We start from the raw sequence: 19,049 nt of genomic DNA, 5'->3' as shown, positions 1-19,049 counted from the left end.
ACAACAGGGCTGGGTGAGGACTTGTGGGTCAGGATCAGCAGAGAGGTCAGCAAGGGTGACATCATGGTGGGGCTGGGCTACAAACAGCATGGATGGGGTGAGGAAGTGAGCAGTGCTCCTCACAACAACTTCTTTAAACAACTCAAGGAATTATCTGGATTGCACACCCTGGGATTTTTTTACATGAGACTTTAGTTTCTGTGACACCTTAGAGAACAAAATGGCAGGGAACAAGCAACCCAGACAATTTCTGCAGGGTGTCAGGAACACTTCTTGATTCAGGCACTGGATGGGCCAACCAATGTCATGCACAGCTAGATCTGTTATTCAGAAACAAGTAAGAAGTGGCTGGGGATGTTACACTCAGTGGCAGGCTTGGTTGTAGTGACTGCAAAATAGCAAGGTCTAAGATCTTACGGGGGACTGAGGAAGACAAACACACAGCCTGAGCTTTAGGAAAGCTGACTTCAGCTTATCCAGGAGCTGGTAAGTGGGATACCATGGAAGGCAGCTTGAAAACACAAGGAGCTAGGGAAAGCCATCACATCCTTGAAAGCAACCTCTTAATCATGCAAGACAGTCCATGATTCAGGAATACAAGCAGACTTATCAGGACACCAGTGTGGCTAAACAGGGAGTTTGTAACTGAGCTGAAATGCAAAAAGGTAGCACAGGATGTGGAAGCAGGAATATGAAATAGTTCATGTATTTGCTCTACTGAAGCTAAATAGTGAACAGACACCAACAATAACATGTACAAGTAGCATCTGTATTGACAATTGACATTGCTTCATGCAGTCAGTTGACCTGACCACATGTAACAAGGGGAAGAATCAATAAAAGCCCAGGAGATACAAAACTAGGGAAAAAATGTAGAGGCACGGGGAAATCAATCTAGCAAACAGAAAGAAAGGCATTAAGACTAAACAGGCAAAGAGAGAGAGAGGTGGAACAGAGAAGAGACTAGGGCTCAGCTGGAAGGAGAGAGGGAAAGGGACAGGAGAACTGGCACAGGACCAAAGCATTCCCCCAGTCAACAGCGCTGTGAAACCCTCTGAGCCAGGGCCTCTTCCATCCCCCTCACTGAGCACCCGCAGGAATGTGACCTGTCACTGCTAACAGGGACTCTCTCAGCTCAGCATGTTGGGAGGATTTAGTTTTGAAACTACTGAACAGTGTGTGACCTGACATGGGTGCTAGCGTGGCTCCCAATAGTGAGGTCTCTGTTTGCTCCACTTTGCTATTCTTAAAATTAGTAAATGATGCACAAAGAGAAAGTCATCAGCAGATCATTAGGGTTCCACATGAAGCACTCTGCATTTTGGAAAAGCCTTACTTAAGGTTGCCTGCTCAATTCCTTATGCATGAATCTGCAATTAGATAATCATACTGGCTGATTACATTGCCATATATTTTCTCTATGCATAAGCTAAAAAAAAAATTGACAGATTTCCTTTGAGAGCTTACCTGAAGCTTAAGTGGATTTTACACTTGTTTTAATTTTGATGAGTTTTCCTTATATTTTATATATCAACCAAAAGTTGAACATGAGGTCACTGTCTAAAGAATTAATCCATTAATTAGAAAATGAACAAGTAAAATAATAAATAATATTCCTAGAACTTCATGCTGCAGCTTTAGCAATGATCTTTCAGATATAATTCTTTAGATAAATATTTCTTTTTGTAGAAAAGAAAAGGTACTTTAAGGGCAGGTCATTACTTTCAGTTTCAGCACTTTCCCTATTTCCTGCCCTGTGCACCTTGCCTTAGTGAAATTGTACTTAAAATTGTTAACTAACATACAAGCTTGCCAAGACTCACTTAACTGAGGCTAAATGAGGCAAACATTATGATTAAACAGGAGTAAATGTTGGCCCACTGCGAAACAAAATCTACACAATGCCATTAGTATTTAAGGTAAGTGCTAAAAAATTCAGCGCTAATTTGTTTCTTAGCAAGAGTGATGGCCACCTTTCTTCACAGCCTTTATAAAGCCAAGAATAAACTGTTCTTTTTGTGATATTAAGAAAATAACCATGTTAATGTTAAGTAAATTATAAATTGCATTGCAAGCCTAAAATAATTAGGAATAAACTGTGTTTTGACTGTTTTCACTTTCTCTTAATAATTTGTTTTGGCCACACCTCTTTTCAATGAGTTCCAGATTCACTCCAAACACAAACAATTTCTTCTGCCATTTACTGATCTAAAGTTATGGAAAATAATGTGCAAAGATATTAAATAGTTCTTCAAGAAAAATACAAGAGAACCACAGACTATTAGCTATCAGTTTGGGTTATGATAGCAAATCAGTATTTAAATAGATTTCAGTTTTTGCATTTCACATGCACACCATACGCATTCACAAATTTCCATGATTTCCACAGAAATGTACCATCATAATTAATTTAGCATACATGAAGTTTCAATCTTTAAGGTCAGCGGTTAAAGGAAGCCAGGAAATATTCCTGTAAAATACAATGGATTATTTCCTTTTTCTTCTAATAGTTAAATTAAAAAAAAATAAAAATATCAACATTTCTCAATATATCTTACCGTTTGCTTTTCCTCTGAAGCTGCTCTTCCTGAGACTTTGCTTTCATGTTTTCCTAACTCCATTTCCCAGGGGAATAAAAACCACTCAATATCCCGAGCAGAAGTGATTCAACCTGACCACATGCTAGATATGCCTGTACTTTTGGAGTTAGGAGAGAAAAGTATCAGGCAGCACTGTGGTGATTTCTGGTCAGCGTATGTTTCCAATTATAGCCAACGAAAATCCACAAATAGAAGCGTGAAGAAAGGGCAGACAGCTGCCTCTGATAACAATAAACATTGGTTTGGTATCACAGCAAATTGTTCAGGAGGGATTTTGGTTACCGGCCCCATTCACTCTCTCCTTGCCTCCTCGTCCCCAAAAGCTCATACCAGAAAAGCCCACGAAAATTAATAGCTATGTCTCAGTAGCACTAACTTGTGTTCACAGAGATTATTAAGCAAGTAAAATGATGAATATAATTAACTGGCACCACATGTTGTTATGTAGACATGAAAGCATACAGGAAAATACTTTAAAACGGTGCTTTAGCATGACTGTTGGTCTTTCCCTGTTGAGTGTTTGGAACTGAGCTATTCCCATATTCCCTCATGCAGAGTGTAGTCTCCTTTTCTAATATCAGAACATGACATCTTGCACTTTCAAAATGCAGAAACCATTGCAAAATTTTCAGCAGGTACCATGAAGAAATGACCAGTGAACATCTAAAATGGAGCTAATAGCCATATAGAACCTGGTTGTGGAATCTGTTAGTGGACTGTAGAACAAGTTCAAAGTGAAAAGGTCAGGAGGCCAATATTAGAAGCTGCAGTACTGGAGGAACCTCCCAGTGTCCCTGCTAAGGATGCCAAGGTATATAACACACCCTTTTGTTGCCACATCAACTGGGCTCATGTTGTCTCAGGACCAATCCACACACAAGGTTGGTTCTGCATGTACCAGCATGGGAAGGGGAAGCATGATGACACAGAATAACACAGAAAATGTTTGCTTCTGTTAAACGAGAATGTGCTCTCTGGTCAATCTGTGGTTCATTACAAAACTGTAAAACTGGCATTTTAAGCACCTCACTAAATCTTAGTAAACACACATCCTTTCCACCTCTTCCTCTCAATACATCGGTAAAAGAAAACTCTGTAAAATAAATAAATCAACACACAGGGCAAATAAATAATATGAAACTCTTGTTTATCTATCATTTTTCAACAGTCCAAACTAGGTACACTCCTTTCTGCATGTTTCTTGATAGATGCAATACTCACAGGACTCTTTAGAGCCTTAGATAGGAAGAAAAGGCAGCCAGATGACCCCCTACAGTCTATACGGTTTACATATGAAAAGCTGACAAACACCCCCTTCAAACCTTAGACTGTACCTTTTCTGAAACATTCTTTAGAAAAAAGAAAAAGTTATTTCAGTGACAATTATTTTTCTTTAGTTTTTCTTTTACCTCTGTTTTCAGAAGAATAAGACAGCCAGCAGAAGAGTAAATGTGGCAAAGCAAAAGCGAAGAACCAGTCAAATCTGCAAGGGCTGCCATAGCGGAGGGAATAAATGTGAGCTTGATGTCATGAAAGTAAAAATACACCCCACTGTGTCTCCTGGAAATGCTGGGATAAAAGGAACTAAAGTAAGCAACATAATACCCAGAGGAAAGCTGCAGTTCTCTACTCTTCAGCAAGAAGGCAAGCAGTAATAAGAAGTTCATATCTCCAAAATCTTTTCTGTGAGGCTGAAACTTATGCCTGAGGCAAGAAATTTGCATAATGTCTTTGTACCACTTACTGACCTCAAAGGAGGTATTCAGTGGGATCCAAACTGCAGCTTACATTACACTGCTGCTTACTGTTACTGACCATTCCTGTGGGAGGTGAAAAAAACCTGAAGCATCTCCACTCCCATTAACCTGTCCATTTGCAATAGTTTTCAATCACAGTCAAGGACTGGAGCACCTCAGGTGGTCACATTCAACTGCTTCTGCTTGGTATGCTCCCAGTCCTGTCCCACTGGTGGCAGGGATAACCTGGTTGGCAGCAGGCTTCCAAACGTCAGCTCCCAGGGAGTCACTCCCTCCTCAGGTTGGGGAGCAGATATCCATGTCCTAAAGGAACGGGCTGTCAGTAGTGCAATGAAGCAGCAATACAGGACTCGAGACATATATAAGCAAGCAATGGTAGATTTTTATCTGGTATTTGTGCCATGTGTTACTAAGCACTCGTCCTAACTACCCTAAAACTTCATCTTCAATCATGTTTATTGTCTCTATTTTCAGGGTCTTTCCATGTGTCAGCTCACCCATGTCAAAGATGATCACTACAGAAAGACCCAAGGAAGCGACTATTGGAGTGACTGTACTAAATAACTTTAACGTAAGATGGTGATGAGTGTATGTAGTTTCACAAGTAGGTTTACCCTTAGCATTCTTGTAAAAGCATCTAATAGCATTCACTTGAGAAGCTCCACTTCTAATGAATGGAAATTTATATTCTGGATGCATCATGCTGCTGACTGTGCAACTGCAAGAGAGTTGAAGCATTAGAGATGTGAACAGGAAAAAAAAAGCTGTGAATGCAAGAAAGTATGACATCAAACTTCATGCCATCATGCTTAAATCAGGGAGTCCAGGAAATACTGGATGCAGGGCTCTTCTGTAGCCTGAATTATATAAGGACCCTGGAGAGACCATAAAAAAGCTGACATCATCTTATTATCTACCACAGCTTGCTCAGCATGATATTTCACCACTAAACCTGAGGAAAGACCATGATCCTAACCATATGAGAATTTGGTTTTATATAATAATGAGAGTACATTATTTCTTACATAGAAATAATGGTTATTCTACTCCAGGGACTTTCTGAGACAGTAACTGTATATTTCCTGTTTTACTTTGCTAGGGAAAACATAGCAAAGAGGTGCTGAGTAAAAGCACGTTCAAGACATTGCCTAAATTACTGTGCTATTTTCGATTAATTCTTTTTATTACAGTCACTCCTCTCTTGACACTTGTTTTTCTTCTCAGAGTAGGACCTAACGAGAGGCCAAGAGATGAAGCTGATGAGGGGGAAGGCTGTGAGTTCTTTTGTAAGAGGAAAATGCTGAATATCCTAAATAGCAGTATTGTGTAAAGGAGCCATTCAAGCAGATGTATTTTCTGTGCTCATTTGATCTGCTGCTTTTAGAGAATGAAGCCAGTGACTATCACGATGTGTGCCTGTCACTCTTAGCTGTTTTCACTCATGTGCCTTCCATAATTCTTTTACTTTGCCTATTTTCATTTCCAACCTGGCTCAGTGGTAGCCCAGGGCTGCCAGCCAATGGCTGCACCACACATCACACATCCGCACTGCTGCTCTTAAGCCCATAGCTTTTATTTGCTCTGCATTAGACACACCATAAGCTTTCAACAGTTAGAAGTGTTAATTCTGACCCTGATGTGGTCAATTGTATTATACTCAGTTGAAAGCTATGTGACTTAAGTCACATATATCAGCTAAAAATCCTAAGAGTAATACAGAAATCACACCCACAGTGATTTTTAAAAGTCTAATGTGGAGAGAGTTCCTGTCCCACACTTAAATCAAAAAGTTGAAAGAAAAAACAAGCACAAAACTCAGCAGGCTGCCTCACTACTGCCAGTCTGGCAGATGCCACAAGTTAAGCTTTCCGGGTTATTTCTAGTGCTCACCCTTCTCTCAGTCCCATCGTGCAACACCAGCAAGCAATCCCTATGTTACTCCAGGTCACATGAACCCAGGGTCACATGCACATGCCTGGAAATGACAGGACCCCAGCAGCGTTTCTAGCTGGCATTTCATGGCATGATCCTTGCAGAAATGAAGAGCACGGCAGAGTACTGGACAGTAATACAAAGCAGGCTTACCTTCCAGGCAGCCAGGAGCCAAGGGTGGGAAGCTGATCCTTAAGAGAGGTGGGTCCACATTCCTGCCATGGCACCCGGCAGCTGCTGCTGTCACTCCCTGGTCCACCCCAATCACTCTGCAAACACTCAGGGAGCAGGAGGTGGCAGGCGTGGAAAAAGAGGAAAACACCACAGGCACCGCCAGTCTCTGCTTTACATGTGAGGAAGCAGAATCCTACATGTCATGTACAGGGAGCAAGAGGCTCCTTGACAAAGTTTCTCCAAAGGGATAAGTTTGTATACATTTGAGCATGAAAACTAGGAAGGTTATTTCAACATTACAACAAATTGATTCCAAGAGCTCTGAGCCTTTTGTGATGTGGAAGTCCATGTAAGCTGTAAGCACTTTCTTCTCTTTGCAGGTCTTCTAAGTCAATTGTTCTGAAGTGGACTATCCTTGTGCCGGCAAGATCCTACATCTGCTGTCCTCCAGGAGTGCATACGGGAGTGGAACAACAGATCCCTTTTCTGTCAAATACCCATTGTTTCAGCTATATACACATGATGTCCCTGAATATTACTGTTATATCTCAGCAAACCAAATTATCCTGGGCTGTAAAATATATTTCAATAGATGAGTTACACACACACAAAAAAAATCTTCCCTCCCATATTTATTGGCACTGTTTGCCATCCCTTCCTCCACAACGATGGATGTGACAATGATGAGAAGTGACTAATTAGGAAAGTATTAAATACCTTTGTAGCTATCTTTTAAATGATGTGGCAGCTGTTCCCTATAGAAAATGAGTGGCTGCTCCATAGCCAGGCAGTGGGTTTTTTCGAGTCACTTCCCAGGTCACCAGGAAGCAAGAGCACAGGATGTGAGCTGTCATTAACAGAACAACTCCCACTGCACCGTCTCCACCTTCTGTCTCTGCCCACTCTTATCGAACAGCCAAACCTCAAAAGAGACATTACTCAGTAATGCTGATAAGGACACCAGCATCTGACCCGCACCTCTGCCCCTCTTTCGCAGAACAAAAGCGGAACAATCATCTGCCACTGCGGAGATTTTTTCATAATAAAAGCTTGAATAAGCATAGGCTTTGATTGATATATTTTACAGAGCTGTGTGTCCATTTACATAAGTATTTGGGTTCATTTGTCAATGGGTGTTCAATTTTTTTCCATAGAGAGGTTACCACCGTAAGTTTATAACCACAGCAAAATTCTCTACACTGCCATATGAAGTTTGCCTTGAAAACAAATTCAGTTGAAAAGGACAGATAAATATCTAAGTGTTTAAAAGTTTCCTGATTAAAAGATTGGAATTTTGATAGCAAATGTTTTGACTTCCAAGACCCAATGAAGAATCTAAAACACACACCTATCTATGAGAAGGAAAAAAAATACAATACAGAGTTCTCAACAGAATTCTTACTTTTATTTTACTAACTCTCAATTACTACTTATTCTGCAGCCTAGGGTTGGTTTATAACAGCTGAGTTTATTTTTTTCTGCAGTGTAGTAAGAGACAAAAAAACAGTAATAAACTGTACAGTACTAGCTAGATTGCCAAAGCGTTTGTGGGTTCTGAGGTTGATATTTTTGCAATATGCATTGATCAAACATTAAGTCATGGTGGAAGAACCCTGTTTATTTTGGAGGAAGAAAAGGGATGGGAAGCAAACATTTTATTATTATTTCATTTATCAACATCATTTAAGATAATGCTTATGCACATAATATAGTCTTTAATATAAAAGTCATAGCAGATTCTAAGATGTTCATTTTGCAAATGAAAGAAACTAGCTTAATATTCCTACTGCTATCTTCAATTAAAATGCAGATGTATAAGACAATGAAAAAACCACAGTGGATGCAGTTGACGTGATATCATAGTGTTATTGCAAACCTATCTTTTCAAAATAAAATATCTGTTTTGTCAGTAGGAGATGTTGTTCTAACTCTGTGACAGCCATACTCTCCTGGGAACTTCATAATTCTGGAAAAGCCACATGCCAGCATTCATTGAAGTTATATATGAATGATCACTTGAGAAATCTTTCAGAATGGGAATAAAAGATGTGGATTTACCAGGTCAGAGTTGTGCTATATTATATTTACAGGAAAAGAAACTGTATAAACATCATAAAATCCATCAATGCACATTTCATGCAATGTACATGAAAAGGAAGTAATGACATTCCAGTCTAGCAGGGCCAGACCTCACCTCTGAGTTAAGGCAGTACTTTGGAACCCCACATGTTTATTAAACATCTCAAAATGCACTAGAAATCTGAATAGCAGTGAAGAGAATTAAAGGATTGAACACTGTTGTACAGGAACATTTTCTTTTAAATGCTTACCTCATATATACACACACACATACATACATGAAATACTGGCATACTGCAGTAAGGCAAATTAAAGGTGCTCTGCTTATATGCAAATCAGGAGGAGAAATAAAAGAGTCTCAGACAGTTCCTCAAGCATAAGAAATTGCTTCTCAGTTCACTCTCAGGTACATAGTTGCATAAGGTGCCTCCTGCATTTTGATCTAATAAAATGCAACTTACAGGTCTTGTTCAAATCTGATATATATTCACATTACTGATATACCTGGAGAAACTATTCTTTATTACACTACAATGAGATACAGAATTCCAACACAAATAACATTTCTCTGTGGGTAAAAACCTCTAGCACTATTAAAGACAGATTTTTTTTTTTTAATTCTCATAGAAAACAACATTAAAAGGGACAATTCAAAAGAACATGGGGGCAGCTAAAAGGATGAGCTGTAGAGACAAAACAAGATTTTAAAAAAACCAACAAACTATACAATTGTTTTCACTGTGTTTCCAAATGGGTAAAGTACCTTCTGAATAAAAATCACCTGCTTTTTTCACCATTGCATTTAGGTGTTGTAGGACACTCTTACAAGTGGATACTGAAACACATGGTGACATTCACATAACTTTACCCAGTGCATTTTGTTTCAAGTGCTGGCCAAAGGAAAGTTCAAGGCAAAGAAATACAAACAGGGTTCTGCTCCCCCAGCTCAAATCCGTCCTCCATTTAATGGTTTTCGCTATAAATAAGGCATAGTGGTTCAAGTACTACACTAAATGTAATCAAACGATGGGAGAGAAAATCACCCATTAACACTTTCCAGAGAAGTACTTTATTAGGGAGGATAAAAAGCGCTGCTCAGACAGTCCGAATAGGCATGGCCTCCTGCGCTGCCAGGCTCCTCAGGCTCAAAGTCATCAGGGTCTGGAGGCAACTGGTCGGTATCTTCATCAGAAGTGGAAGGGCGCGTGAGGATTATCCGAGGTATCTTCAGCAAGATGTGAAAGATTTCAGAGAAAAGAGTCAGATCAAGAGCAGGGAAGTGTTTAAAGGGGGTATTTTAGAAGTACAGGGAAAAGAGGTGATGAGAAAAACATGTGAGAGGTGTAACACCACAGAACTTCAAAGACTCATGGAATTGTTTAGGTTGGAAAAGATCTTTAAGATCATCAAGTCCAACCGTTAACCCAGCACTGCCAAGTCCACCACTAAACCATGACCCTAAACACCACATCTACACGTCTTTTAGATATTGTCAGGGATGGTGACTCAGCCACTTCTCTGGGCAGTGTGTTCCAATGCTTAACAATCCTTTCTGTGAAGATATTTTTCCTAATGTTCAATGTAAACCTTCCCCGGTACAAATTGAGGCCATTTCCTCTTGTCCTGTCACTTGTTACCTGGGAGAAGAGACCAACCCCTACCTCGCTACAACCTCCTTTCAAGTAGTTGTAGAGAGCAATAAGGTCTTCCCTGAGACTCCTTTTTACCAAGCTAAACAACCCCAGCTCCCTCAGCCACTCCTTATGACCTGTGTTCCACCTCCTTCACCAGCTCTGTTGCCCTTCTTTGGACATGCCCCAGCACCTCAATGTCATTCTTGTAGTGAGGGGCCCAAAACTGAAAACACAGAATTTGAGGTGTGGCCTCACCAGAGGAATGATCTCTGCCCTGGTCCTGTTGGCCACATTATTTCTGATACAAGCCAGGATTCCATTGGCCATTTGGCCACCAGGACACACTGTTGGCTCATGTTCAGCTGCTATCAACCAGCATCCCCATGTCCTTTTCCACTGGGCAGCTTTTCAGCCACTCTGCCCCAGCCTATAGCACTGCCTGGGATTGTTGTGACACAAGCACAGGAATCAGCACTTGGTCTTGTTGAACTTCACACAATTGGCCTCAGCCCATCAATCCAGCCTGTCCAGATCCCTCTGCAAAGCCTTCCTGCCCTCCAGCAAATCAACATTCCCATGCAAACTGGGGGCTCTGCAAACTGGCTGAGGGTGCTCTTGGTTCCCTCCTCCAGATCATCAATAGAGATATTAAACAGGATTCATCCCAATACTGAGTGCTGGTGAACCCCACTAGTGACTGTTTGCTGTCTGGATGTAGCACCATTCATCACAACTCTCTGGGCCCAGCCACTCAGCCACTTTTTGACTCAGCAACACAACAGTGTCCCCATCCAAGCCATGAGCAGCCAGTTTCTCCAGGAAGATGCTGTGGGAAACAGTGTCAAAGGCTTTACTAAAGTCTGGGTAGACAACATCTACAGTCTTTCCCTCTTCCGCAAAGTGTATATCATAGAAGATCAGGTTAGTCAAGCTCTAGTGCCCTGGCTCCTCCTTCCAGCCCCTCTTCTAGGTGTTCTAGGTGGGCATCACATTTGCCAACTTCCAGCCACCTGGGACCCTCCCAGTTAGCCAGGACCACCAGTAGGTGATGAAAAGTGGCTCAGTGAGTACTTCCCCAGCTCCCTCAGTACCTTTGGGTGAATTCCATCTGGTCCCATAGACTCGTATGTGTCTAAGTGCTGTAGCAGGTGCTGAACGTTTCCCCTTTGATTATGGGAGCTTCATTCTGCTCCCCCTTCCTGTCTTCCAGCTCAGGGCACTGATACCCAGAGAGCAACTGGTCTTGCTATTAAAGACTGAGGCAAAGAAGGCACTAAGTACCTCAGGATTTTCCTCATCCTTTGTCCCTATGTTTCCTCACACATTCAATAAAGGATGGAGATTCCCCTTAGCCCTTCTTTTTTTTCCAGCTTCCTGACAGACTAGCTGTTCTATGTCAAAAATTGCATTGATAATTAAAGCGAAATTGGTATAAACTGCCTTTTCCATTCCTTAGCTAATCTTTTAAAAAATCTTCCATAGGTAAAAAAAAGATAAAAATATTTCAAAAAATAAAGACAAGAAAATATGAAATATATACATCTGTTTTAATTAAACGTCATTATTCATTTAATTCATGCACCCGAAAGCAATAAGGGATTAATTAAGTACCACAAAGCGTATCAATTATTGATCTTTGAAAAACTGTATGTTCTGGTTTCTTTCCTGACAAAGTATATTTAAAGGAAACATTAAGACAAAATATTAATGTTTTGATTTGTCAGTAAAATAAGCATACATGGATTTGATTCATGTCAATTTTTTGGCCAAGAACTTTGTGATTTTGAGAATTACATTACAATGTTTTAAAATTAATTTAAATTCTGTAACTGAGAAAAAATAATGTCAGGCTCTTGGTGTTTAGTCAAATAATGTATCAGTAATGGCTTGTATCAATTAATGGATTACTACAAATAATTACTCCGATGCACAAAATCATCCTACTTTTCACTAATTTTAAAAAAATGTTTAACATGTAATTGAAAACAGATATGAGTGCGTCAATATATCTAACAAATAGCTAATATAATAATGCGTAATAAATAAAATGGCCACCTTACTAGTAGCCTGAAATTTTTCAGGAACTTCTTATTTATCAGCTGCTTTGTTGCATTTCTTTGCATTTTATAAGAACATTTCATGTTGACACCACAAATTCAATTGTTTTTATATTATTTCCTTGCTGTACATTATTTGATTTAGGAAATTACATAAGCATATAGATGCTTCGTGGCCGTTGAGCTAGAGAGCCAGGAGGCTTCTGCACTGAAGTAAAACGAATTATTCCCCAGGCTCCACTGACATTAGCTCCAACTCCACTGACTGTTGGGAAGACTGGCAACCCCCTGGCTCACAGCATACTACACAGAGACACCAAAATGCAGGTGTCAGTTTGGAGTTGAATCTCTCCCGAGAGCTGTAAACTAATTTTAAAACTAGGCATAAATTTAGTTATATTCCTTGATGTACTGAGTGCTCAATTATATCTTTCTTTTTTTTCCTTCCTTTTCTGTTGCTTAAACTCAGAAGTTCACATTTCTGGAATCTTTAAATAATAGATCCTAAGTGCTGGCCAAGGTAACAACTCCTGTCATGCACATGTGACAGCATTTATAAGCATTCTATGCACTGGATGTTTCTCTTGGCTCTGTTCATTGCTGAAAGATGCTTCTTGCTTAACAACAGCCCGCAGACAGCTGCTTTGCACTCCAGCAAATGCACATCCTATACATACAGGTGATTTACTGGGTCACATAATGAAATTCTGACACCTCAAAAACTAGCGTGAAGGTCTATGCCCTACCTGAAGTTACCTATAGCCATATCCAGGACCAGATTTGGCATTTCACTGAGCTGTCTGTTCAAAGCTCACAGAAGACCTTTCTTTGTGCACTGTGCTATTCAAAAATAGACATATGCACATCTCTCCACAACCAGACATGTATTCCATTAGCCATGAAGAGTCATCAGTACCTATTCTTCCTTTTGAAGAATAAACCTTAGCCATTTTGAATGTCATTTTTTAAAATACTCTTTATCAGCATGGTTTCTACTTCCCAGGGATTCCACTTCCAAGGAATCAAAATCAATTTTCTAAAAAAGCTTTTCTTCAAACATTTCATGAGTTCTTTCATACTATCTTTCAAATATTATGATGAGACTAGGTCTTGCAATCATAAAGTGAATTTAATTCATGAAAGTCATTCATTCAACATTTCTACGGTAATTGTATTAACTGCTTCCACAAAGTACGTGGTGTTGGGGAAGTCTTACAATGAATCTTTCGTGTTGCTGCAGATAAAGAGGAACCAGCACTAAATGACCAACCAATTTTCTACAGCAGATGCTGAACAGCATCTCAGCCCAGAACTGCTGCAAAGGCTGGAAAACTGAACTCCCAAAAGAGCAGGCTCAGCTCTGATCCACAGTAGTCCCTCTATACCCTCTCCAGGCAGGTGAAAGCTCACATATATACAGACTCACACTGATTTGGAGACATACTGTTGAGTTTTTGTAACAAATCAAATGTTCTGGTCCAAGTGCAGCTGTATTCTCTGTCCCTCTGCTTTCTGCACGTCTCCCTGCCCACCCTCCCTCTGAAGCTTCATGTGAACCAATACCACTGCTTTCCCTTTACCCATCGCTGCTCCTTCCCCTGTGGTCAATTATCCTGCTCTGTGTCGTTCTCCCTGATGGCATGCTGAGGAGCCCTGATATCCTCAAATCTGAAACATAGGTACCAATGACAAAACAACTCTTGGTTGTGGATTGTGTCAACTATGCAATTGCAAATCCAATTAAGTAACAGAGTATACATTTGTACAAGTCTAATTCAATGAAAAAGAATCTCAGGCCTCTACTCTCTCTCTCCTAGCATCAAAAGTTATCAATTAATTTCCCCTATAAACCAAAACCAACACAAAATGGATGTAAGAAACACACATCACATTTGTAACCACAGTGGCCTTTCCATCTTCACCTAACCATCCCCTAGGAACCCAGCACTCTATCACTGCCTTCACATTCACCCTAGCTCCAGGAATATCACAATATAAACCTTATCAGATTCCTTTCATCTTTCAGTTTTGTTTAAAAAAACCCCACATAAACAAAACAAAACAAAGTAACAGCAATAAAACTCAACAACTCAAAACTTGCAGTATATTTTGTTACATCCTTTTCTCAAACACAGTGCTTCTCCTTCCAGAACACCAGGAGGGATTTCAGATTTTTCTTCTTATCTTCATTGACCTCAGCTTTACTCTATTAAATAGGTTAGCTTTGCTCTTGGAGCTTTTCTTTACTCTTCATATCTGAATGTACATTTCCTTGTGCAGCATGACCAAGGGAAGACAGGAGAACAGACTTTCTATGTGAAAAAATGGCACAGCAAAGAGGAAGCAAACTCTATCCACTGCCCATTAAAGACAAGGCAAGAAAGAGACATTTAGGATGGCAATAAGGAAAACCTTTTCAGTACAGACACCTGATCTCAAGTTGCTTGCCTAAGGCATGTCGGAAGGTGTGAAATTTCCATCTTCTATACGTAACGCTTCAAAAAAAGTTGATGCTGGTGTAGGAGGACAAATTATCCAGACTCTCTAGTATTCCATTGTTTTCTCTACTCATTACTGAATAGTGTTTGAACTTGTTTAAAATACTTCTATTGAAATAGCAAAGTCCTCCTACTCACTTTCCATCATCATGCACTCATTATTTAAATAATATTTGAACTACCATTCAGTCCTGATCCGCCAAAATATGTAGAATACTTTTTCACGAAAATGTATAATTAGTAATTTGAAATAAATTACTATTTTCCATTTTCCCCTGAAATTGTATTTTCAGTGCCTAAAAAGTAAGCTTCACTAACAACATGTCCGGTACTACACCAGTGTACAGTACAGTAACTAGAACCAGTGGGTTCACTATGGATATTTCTTCCACTACCTTGTTCATGTCTTTCTTACACTTTTTGCAACATAAAACTGAAGACTTTGTACACTAAAAAGATTCACTAAAAAAAAAAATTTTTGTTTGAATCAAGCATAACTAAATAACTAAAAATCAAATTATTTCAGATACTCTCATTTAATGGAATTAACAGCCTCTGCTGAAAGCTAGAGTCCTTCAACTGGAGCACAGAGAGGGGCTACCTGTGCACTCCTAGTCCTCTGCAGCAAGCAGTAAAACGAAGCCATCTAAATAACCTTGGGTAACTCAGCTGCAGTGTTGGCTGTAAAAATTCTTTCATATTGAAATAGGATAGGAATAAACTCACAACTAGCTATGATGCTTCAGTTGAAAGCAGCTTCTTAAAGAGTGATAAGATATCCTGCCAAGAGGTTAACATCCAATCATTTTTAACTTCCAGATGTGCACATATGCTTTCTTTGTCTACTTCTAATAAAAATGTTTTGTCCAAAATATTGCAGAACAGTCCATAAAGGACAGCTCATTATGTCTTTTATAATTTTTTCAAAACTAAAACTGAACAGAACAAACCCCATAATTTTTTTTTCTTTTATAAGCCTTTCCCTTCTTCTCACCTCCCCCCATCCACAGGTCCATACTCCAATCTTAGCAGGAGAAGAAAGCTCTCAAGGCAACAGTCATTGCTAAAACCCAAGCTTCACATCAAAGGCATAACCAGCAGCGACAGGGCAAAGCACAGCTGGCAGCAAGGTCAGCCACTGAGGACAAAGGCTACAAATCAGAAGGTGATAGGACACATGAAAAGCCAAAGTTTGATGGAATAGGGGCAGGGAAAAAGAATTTAGATTGGCCTTTTGGAAGAAAACCAGACATACTTTTAACCCTAGTTCAAATAGATAACTTTCTAAAGAAAATATTCTCCAGTTAGAAAATACCTGTAATAGGGATGTCTGCCTACCTCAGCTCTGTATATCTAAATAGTACATATTTTTGAAATTTGACTTAACAGCTGATCTTCACTGACACCAGTGCTAAAGTTGGTACCCAACAGTTGGTGGAAAGGGGGAAACAAAATTATCTCCTTGGTTGAGAACATTTGCAGGGGTTTACATACTTCATTAAAAATGTTTTCATGATTTCATACTTAGTCTTACCTTTTTTGTCATCACTGGTGATGGAAGTAAATTTTTAAACTTGAACAGAAAATTCAGCCTTCTCACTAAACAGTGAAAATGTGCCTTTGCAAGATGGAAAAGGTCATATTTGCTGATGACTGTATTCATAGCAGAAACTGTCTAAATCAAATTTAAACTGAAGAAGGGCTTAGTCATGCCTAAAAAATGTAACACAGCTGTATTTTTCAATAAAAGTTTTAAAAAGAAGATGCCAAAATGCATCCAACAAGAACAGCAGAGAACAGGCAGATCAACTGCTGCATGGTTCATACCAAGCCGGCATTTGACGGCTTTCATAGCTGAAGCGATGAGATGTTTTCCTCCCAAAGTCAGAGACAACAGATAAAAGCAACCTTCTCCCCAAAAGAAAACAAGTAAATACAAGTCGAAGAGGGAGAATGAGATCTAATTAATTTCTTGTGTGTTCATTACTCGCAAGCACCGCCACCTCCAGGCGGGAGCGGGCACAGCAGCCAGGGTACAGGGGGGACAGTGGCTGGGGCAAGGGCGAGGTGTGTGTGACAGAAAGCCCCTAATGCAGAGCTCCCTGTATGAAACCATATGAATTTGCAAACCCCGTCTAGGCATTCGACACAGTTTCCCTCTTACGGCATATCAGGAACATTTTAACCAGCATGTGTTTCATGGTGCACTTTCAACTTTCCTGGTCTTGGAAACCCCTGGCTGCATCCCTTTCCCTGGAGTTTTACAGTGCAAATATTTTACTGCTGTGGAGGCCTCTGGTAAAACTCCAGAAATTGTGAAGTCAGAGGGAGAGAGAGAGATAATTCTCTTCTGCACCCTGGGGAAGATAAATCTACCGTCAGGCATGGCTGAAGTGCCTCATTACACTTGGCTGCAGAAGACCTCTGCACAAGGAAAGCCAGGTGACCTGTGTTTCTGCGCTCATGAGGCAATAGGCTCGTGATAGCACCTCTTCTCACTTGGGGTTGGGAGATGGAAGCACATAATTCAGTTCATCCTTACATTTGGAGGAGCCACACTACTCTCAAGCACTGCCAGAGAAGCTTTGGCACCACGCTTTTAAAGGTGCTGCCTGGGTTTTGTGTGCGGCAGCTTGGTGAGTCTTGAGCAAGGTCTACCCAACCAGCCCACCCTTATTCCCTGACCTTGTTGCTATTCCCACATGTGCCTGGTGATTTGCTCCGAGATCTAATGCAGCTCAGCATGATTTCCTGGAAGTTCAGTGCACCAGGCAGGTGGTAAAACACTGCAACAGGTTGCTCAGAGAGGTCTGGATGCCCCATTCCTGGAAATATTCAAGGTCAGGTTGGATGGGGCTCTGAGAAACCTGTTCTAGTTGAAGATGTCCCTACTCACTACAAGGAGGTGGACAAGATGACCTTTAAAGGTCCCTTCCAAACCTAACCACTCTATGATTCTATGAAAATTTCCTCTGTGGGAATTTTCTAGATATCAATATATTTTACAGCTCAGGTTTAAAATCGGGTATTTTCTCTACTTCTTGGAACAGCAAGAGAACATCTGGCATGTTTTATTTGTCTTCTAGTTTGTAGTATATATAACATTTGGTCATGTCACATTTAAAGCAAAGCCCACTTTTGCTTTTCCTCTCCAGCAGCTCAGTGCCTCCCAAAGGCAATGCACAAGGCAAGAAAGGCGAGTTCTATCAAACTCACCACAACAATGGAAGAACAATGTCCATCATGTCATATTCTCATTGCTATTAGACACAAAAGGCTTCTATATGATTTAAGTTGCGTACGAAAATTGTCCTTGCTCCATTTCTTTCATCTTCTAATGTACCACCAGATAGTGACTTCCCTGCCACTGGAACCCGATAGAGAGATTTTCATATAAGTGCTTTCTGTGTAATCATTTATGGCCTGATGCTATAAAAATATTGAAGAAAATGTATTGCTTTGATCACACCAGGAGACTTAAAAGGTACTGCTCCCATAAGCAGTGCTACCCACAGCCCAAGTTACCAATCCTTTGATTTTTAAGAAAGGTCATCACACCTACAAAAGGCAGTGGCTGTATCTGAATGCTTGCAGGAATTCAGTACAGTCTCTTCTCCTGCTGAGCTCCTGCAGAGTCCATGAGGGCATCTTTTACAAGGGGAGATGTTGCTGGTAATCTGTGTGGTTGTTTGAATATTTATCCTCTTTTATTCTCCAGTAGTATGCTATGTCCTGCAGCACAGTTCCAGGTGCCTTGCTTGAGTCTTCTTGCCTGTTGCACGTGTTTTTGCTTATATTGTCTGCAGTGCTTATATTGTCTACCATATGATGGGTTTATTTTGTAGATTATTTTTCTCTAACTTTGAGGTATTTTAATGTGGTGTCTTGAAAAGATCAGCTAATGACTTGTCTTTTTAAAAAGTTTTTCATATTTAGCATTTTTTACTTACAAGCTCTGCAAAATCCAAGAATTTAAAGTTTGAAGTGAGTCAGCTCTGACCAAGTCCTGTGAGAAAACTACTTAAAAGGAAGAGAGGAAAAAAGTTACACTGTGCAAACAGAAGCATTTGTTGGGAGCAGGAACTTAATTCCAAATTCACAAAATAAGTTCCCCAACCACTACACTATAGAGGTAAACACAGTGTCTACGCCACACACCTTTATGTTTCATCTTTCATCCTGACTCAGAAATAATCTGTTGCTCAGATAAAAGCAGAACCAAACTAGCAGATGAACTGGAGAAGGCAATCACATGGCAGATGGGTGCTTACACTCCACTGAAGCTCACACGATGACAGGGTTAGCTAAACCAACGAGG

At 40.1% G+C, this 19,049-nt stretch overlaps 2 protein-coding genes across 3 annotated transcripts in view; both read right to left on the bottom strand.

Moving 5' to 3' along the window:
• Nucleotides 1–2,714, bottom strand: part of MLIP (muscular LMNA interacting protein) — a 107,352-nt gene extending 104,638 nt beyond the window's left edge. For both annotated transcript variants that reach the window (XM_027645067.1, XM_027645068.1), the window contains exon 1: nt 2,559–2,714. In XM_027645067.1, coding sequence (XP_027500868.1) covers nt 2,559–2,621 — 63 coding nt within the window. In that variant the 5' untranslated portion in view covers nt 2,622–2,714. The remainder of the gene's footprint in view (nt 1–2,558) is intronic.
• Nucleotides 2,715–8,870: 6,156 nt separating this feature from the next.
• LOC113947895 (protein scribble homolog) overlaps nt 8,871–19,049 on the bottom strand; it is a 28,805-nt gene continuing 18,626 nt past the window's right edge. The window contains exon 7 of the mRNA XM_027645040.1: nt 8,871–9,767. Coding sequence (XP_027500841.1) covers nt 9,615–9,767 — 153 coding nt within the window. The 3' untranslated portion in view covers nt 8,871–9,614. The remainder of the gene's footprint in view (nt 9,768–19,049) is intronic.

Source organism: Corapipo altera, unplaced genomic scaffold (genome assembly GCF_003945725.1).
Source record: "Corapipo altera isolate COAL_440 unplaced genomic scaffold, ASM394572v1 2, whole genome shotgun sequence".
Taxonomy (NCBI): domain Eukaryota; kingdom Metazoa; phylum Chordata; class Aves; order Passeriformes; family Pipridae; genus Corapipo; species Corapipo altera.
This window is presented reverse-complemented; position numbering and strand designations above follow the sequence as displayed.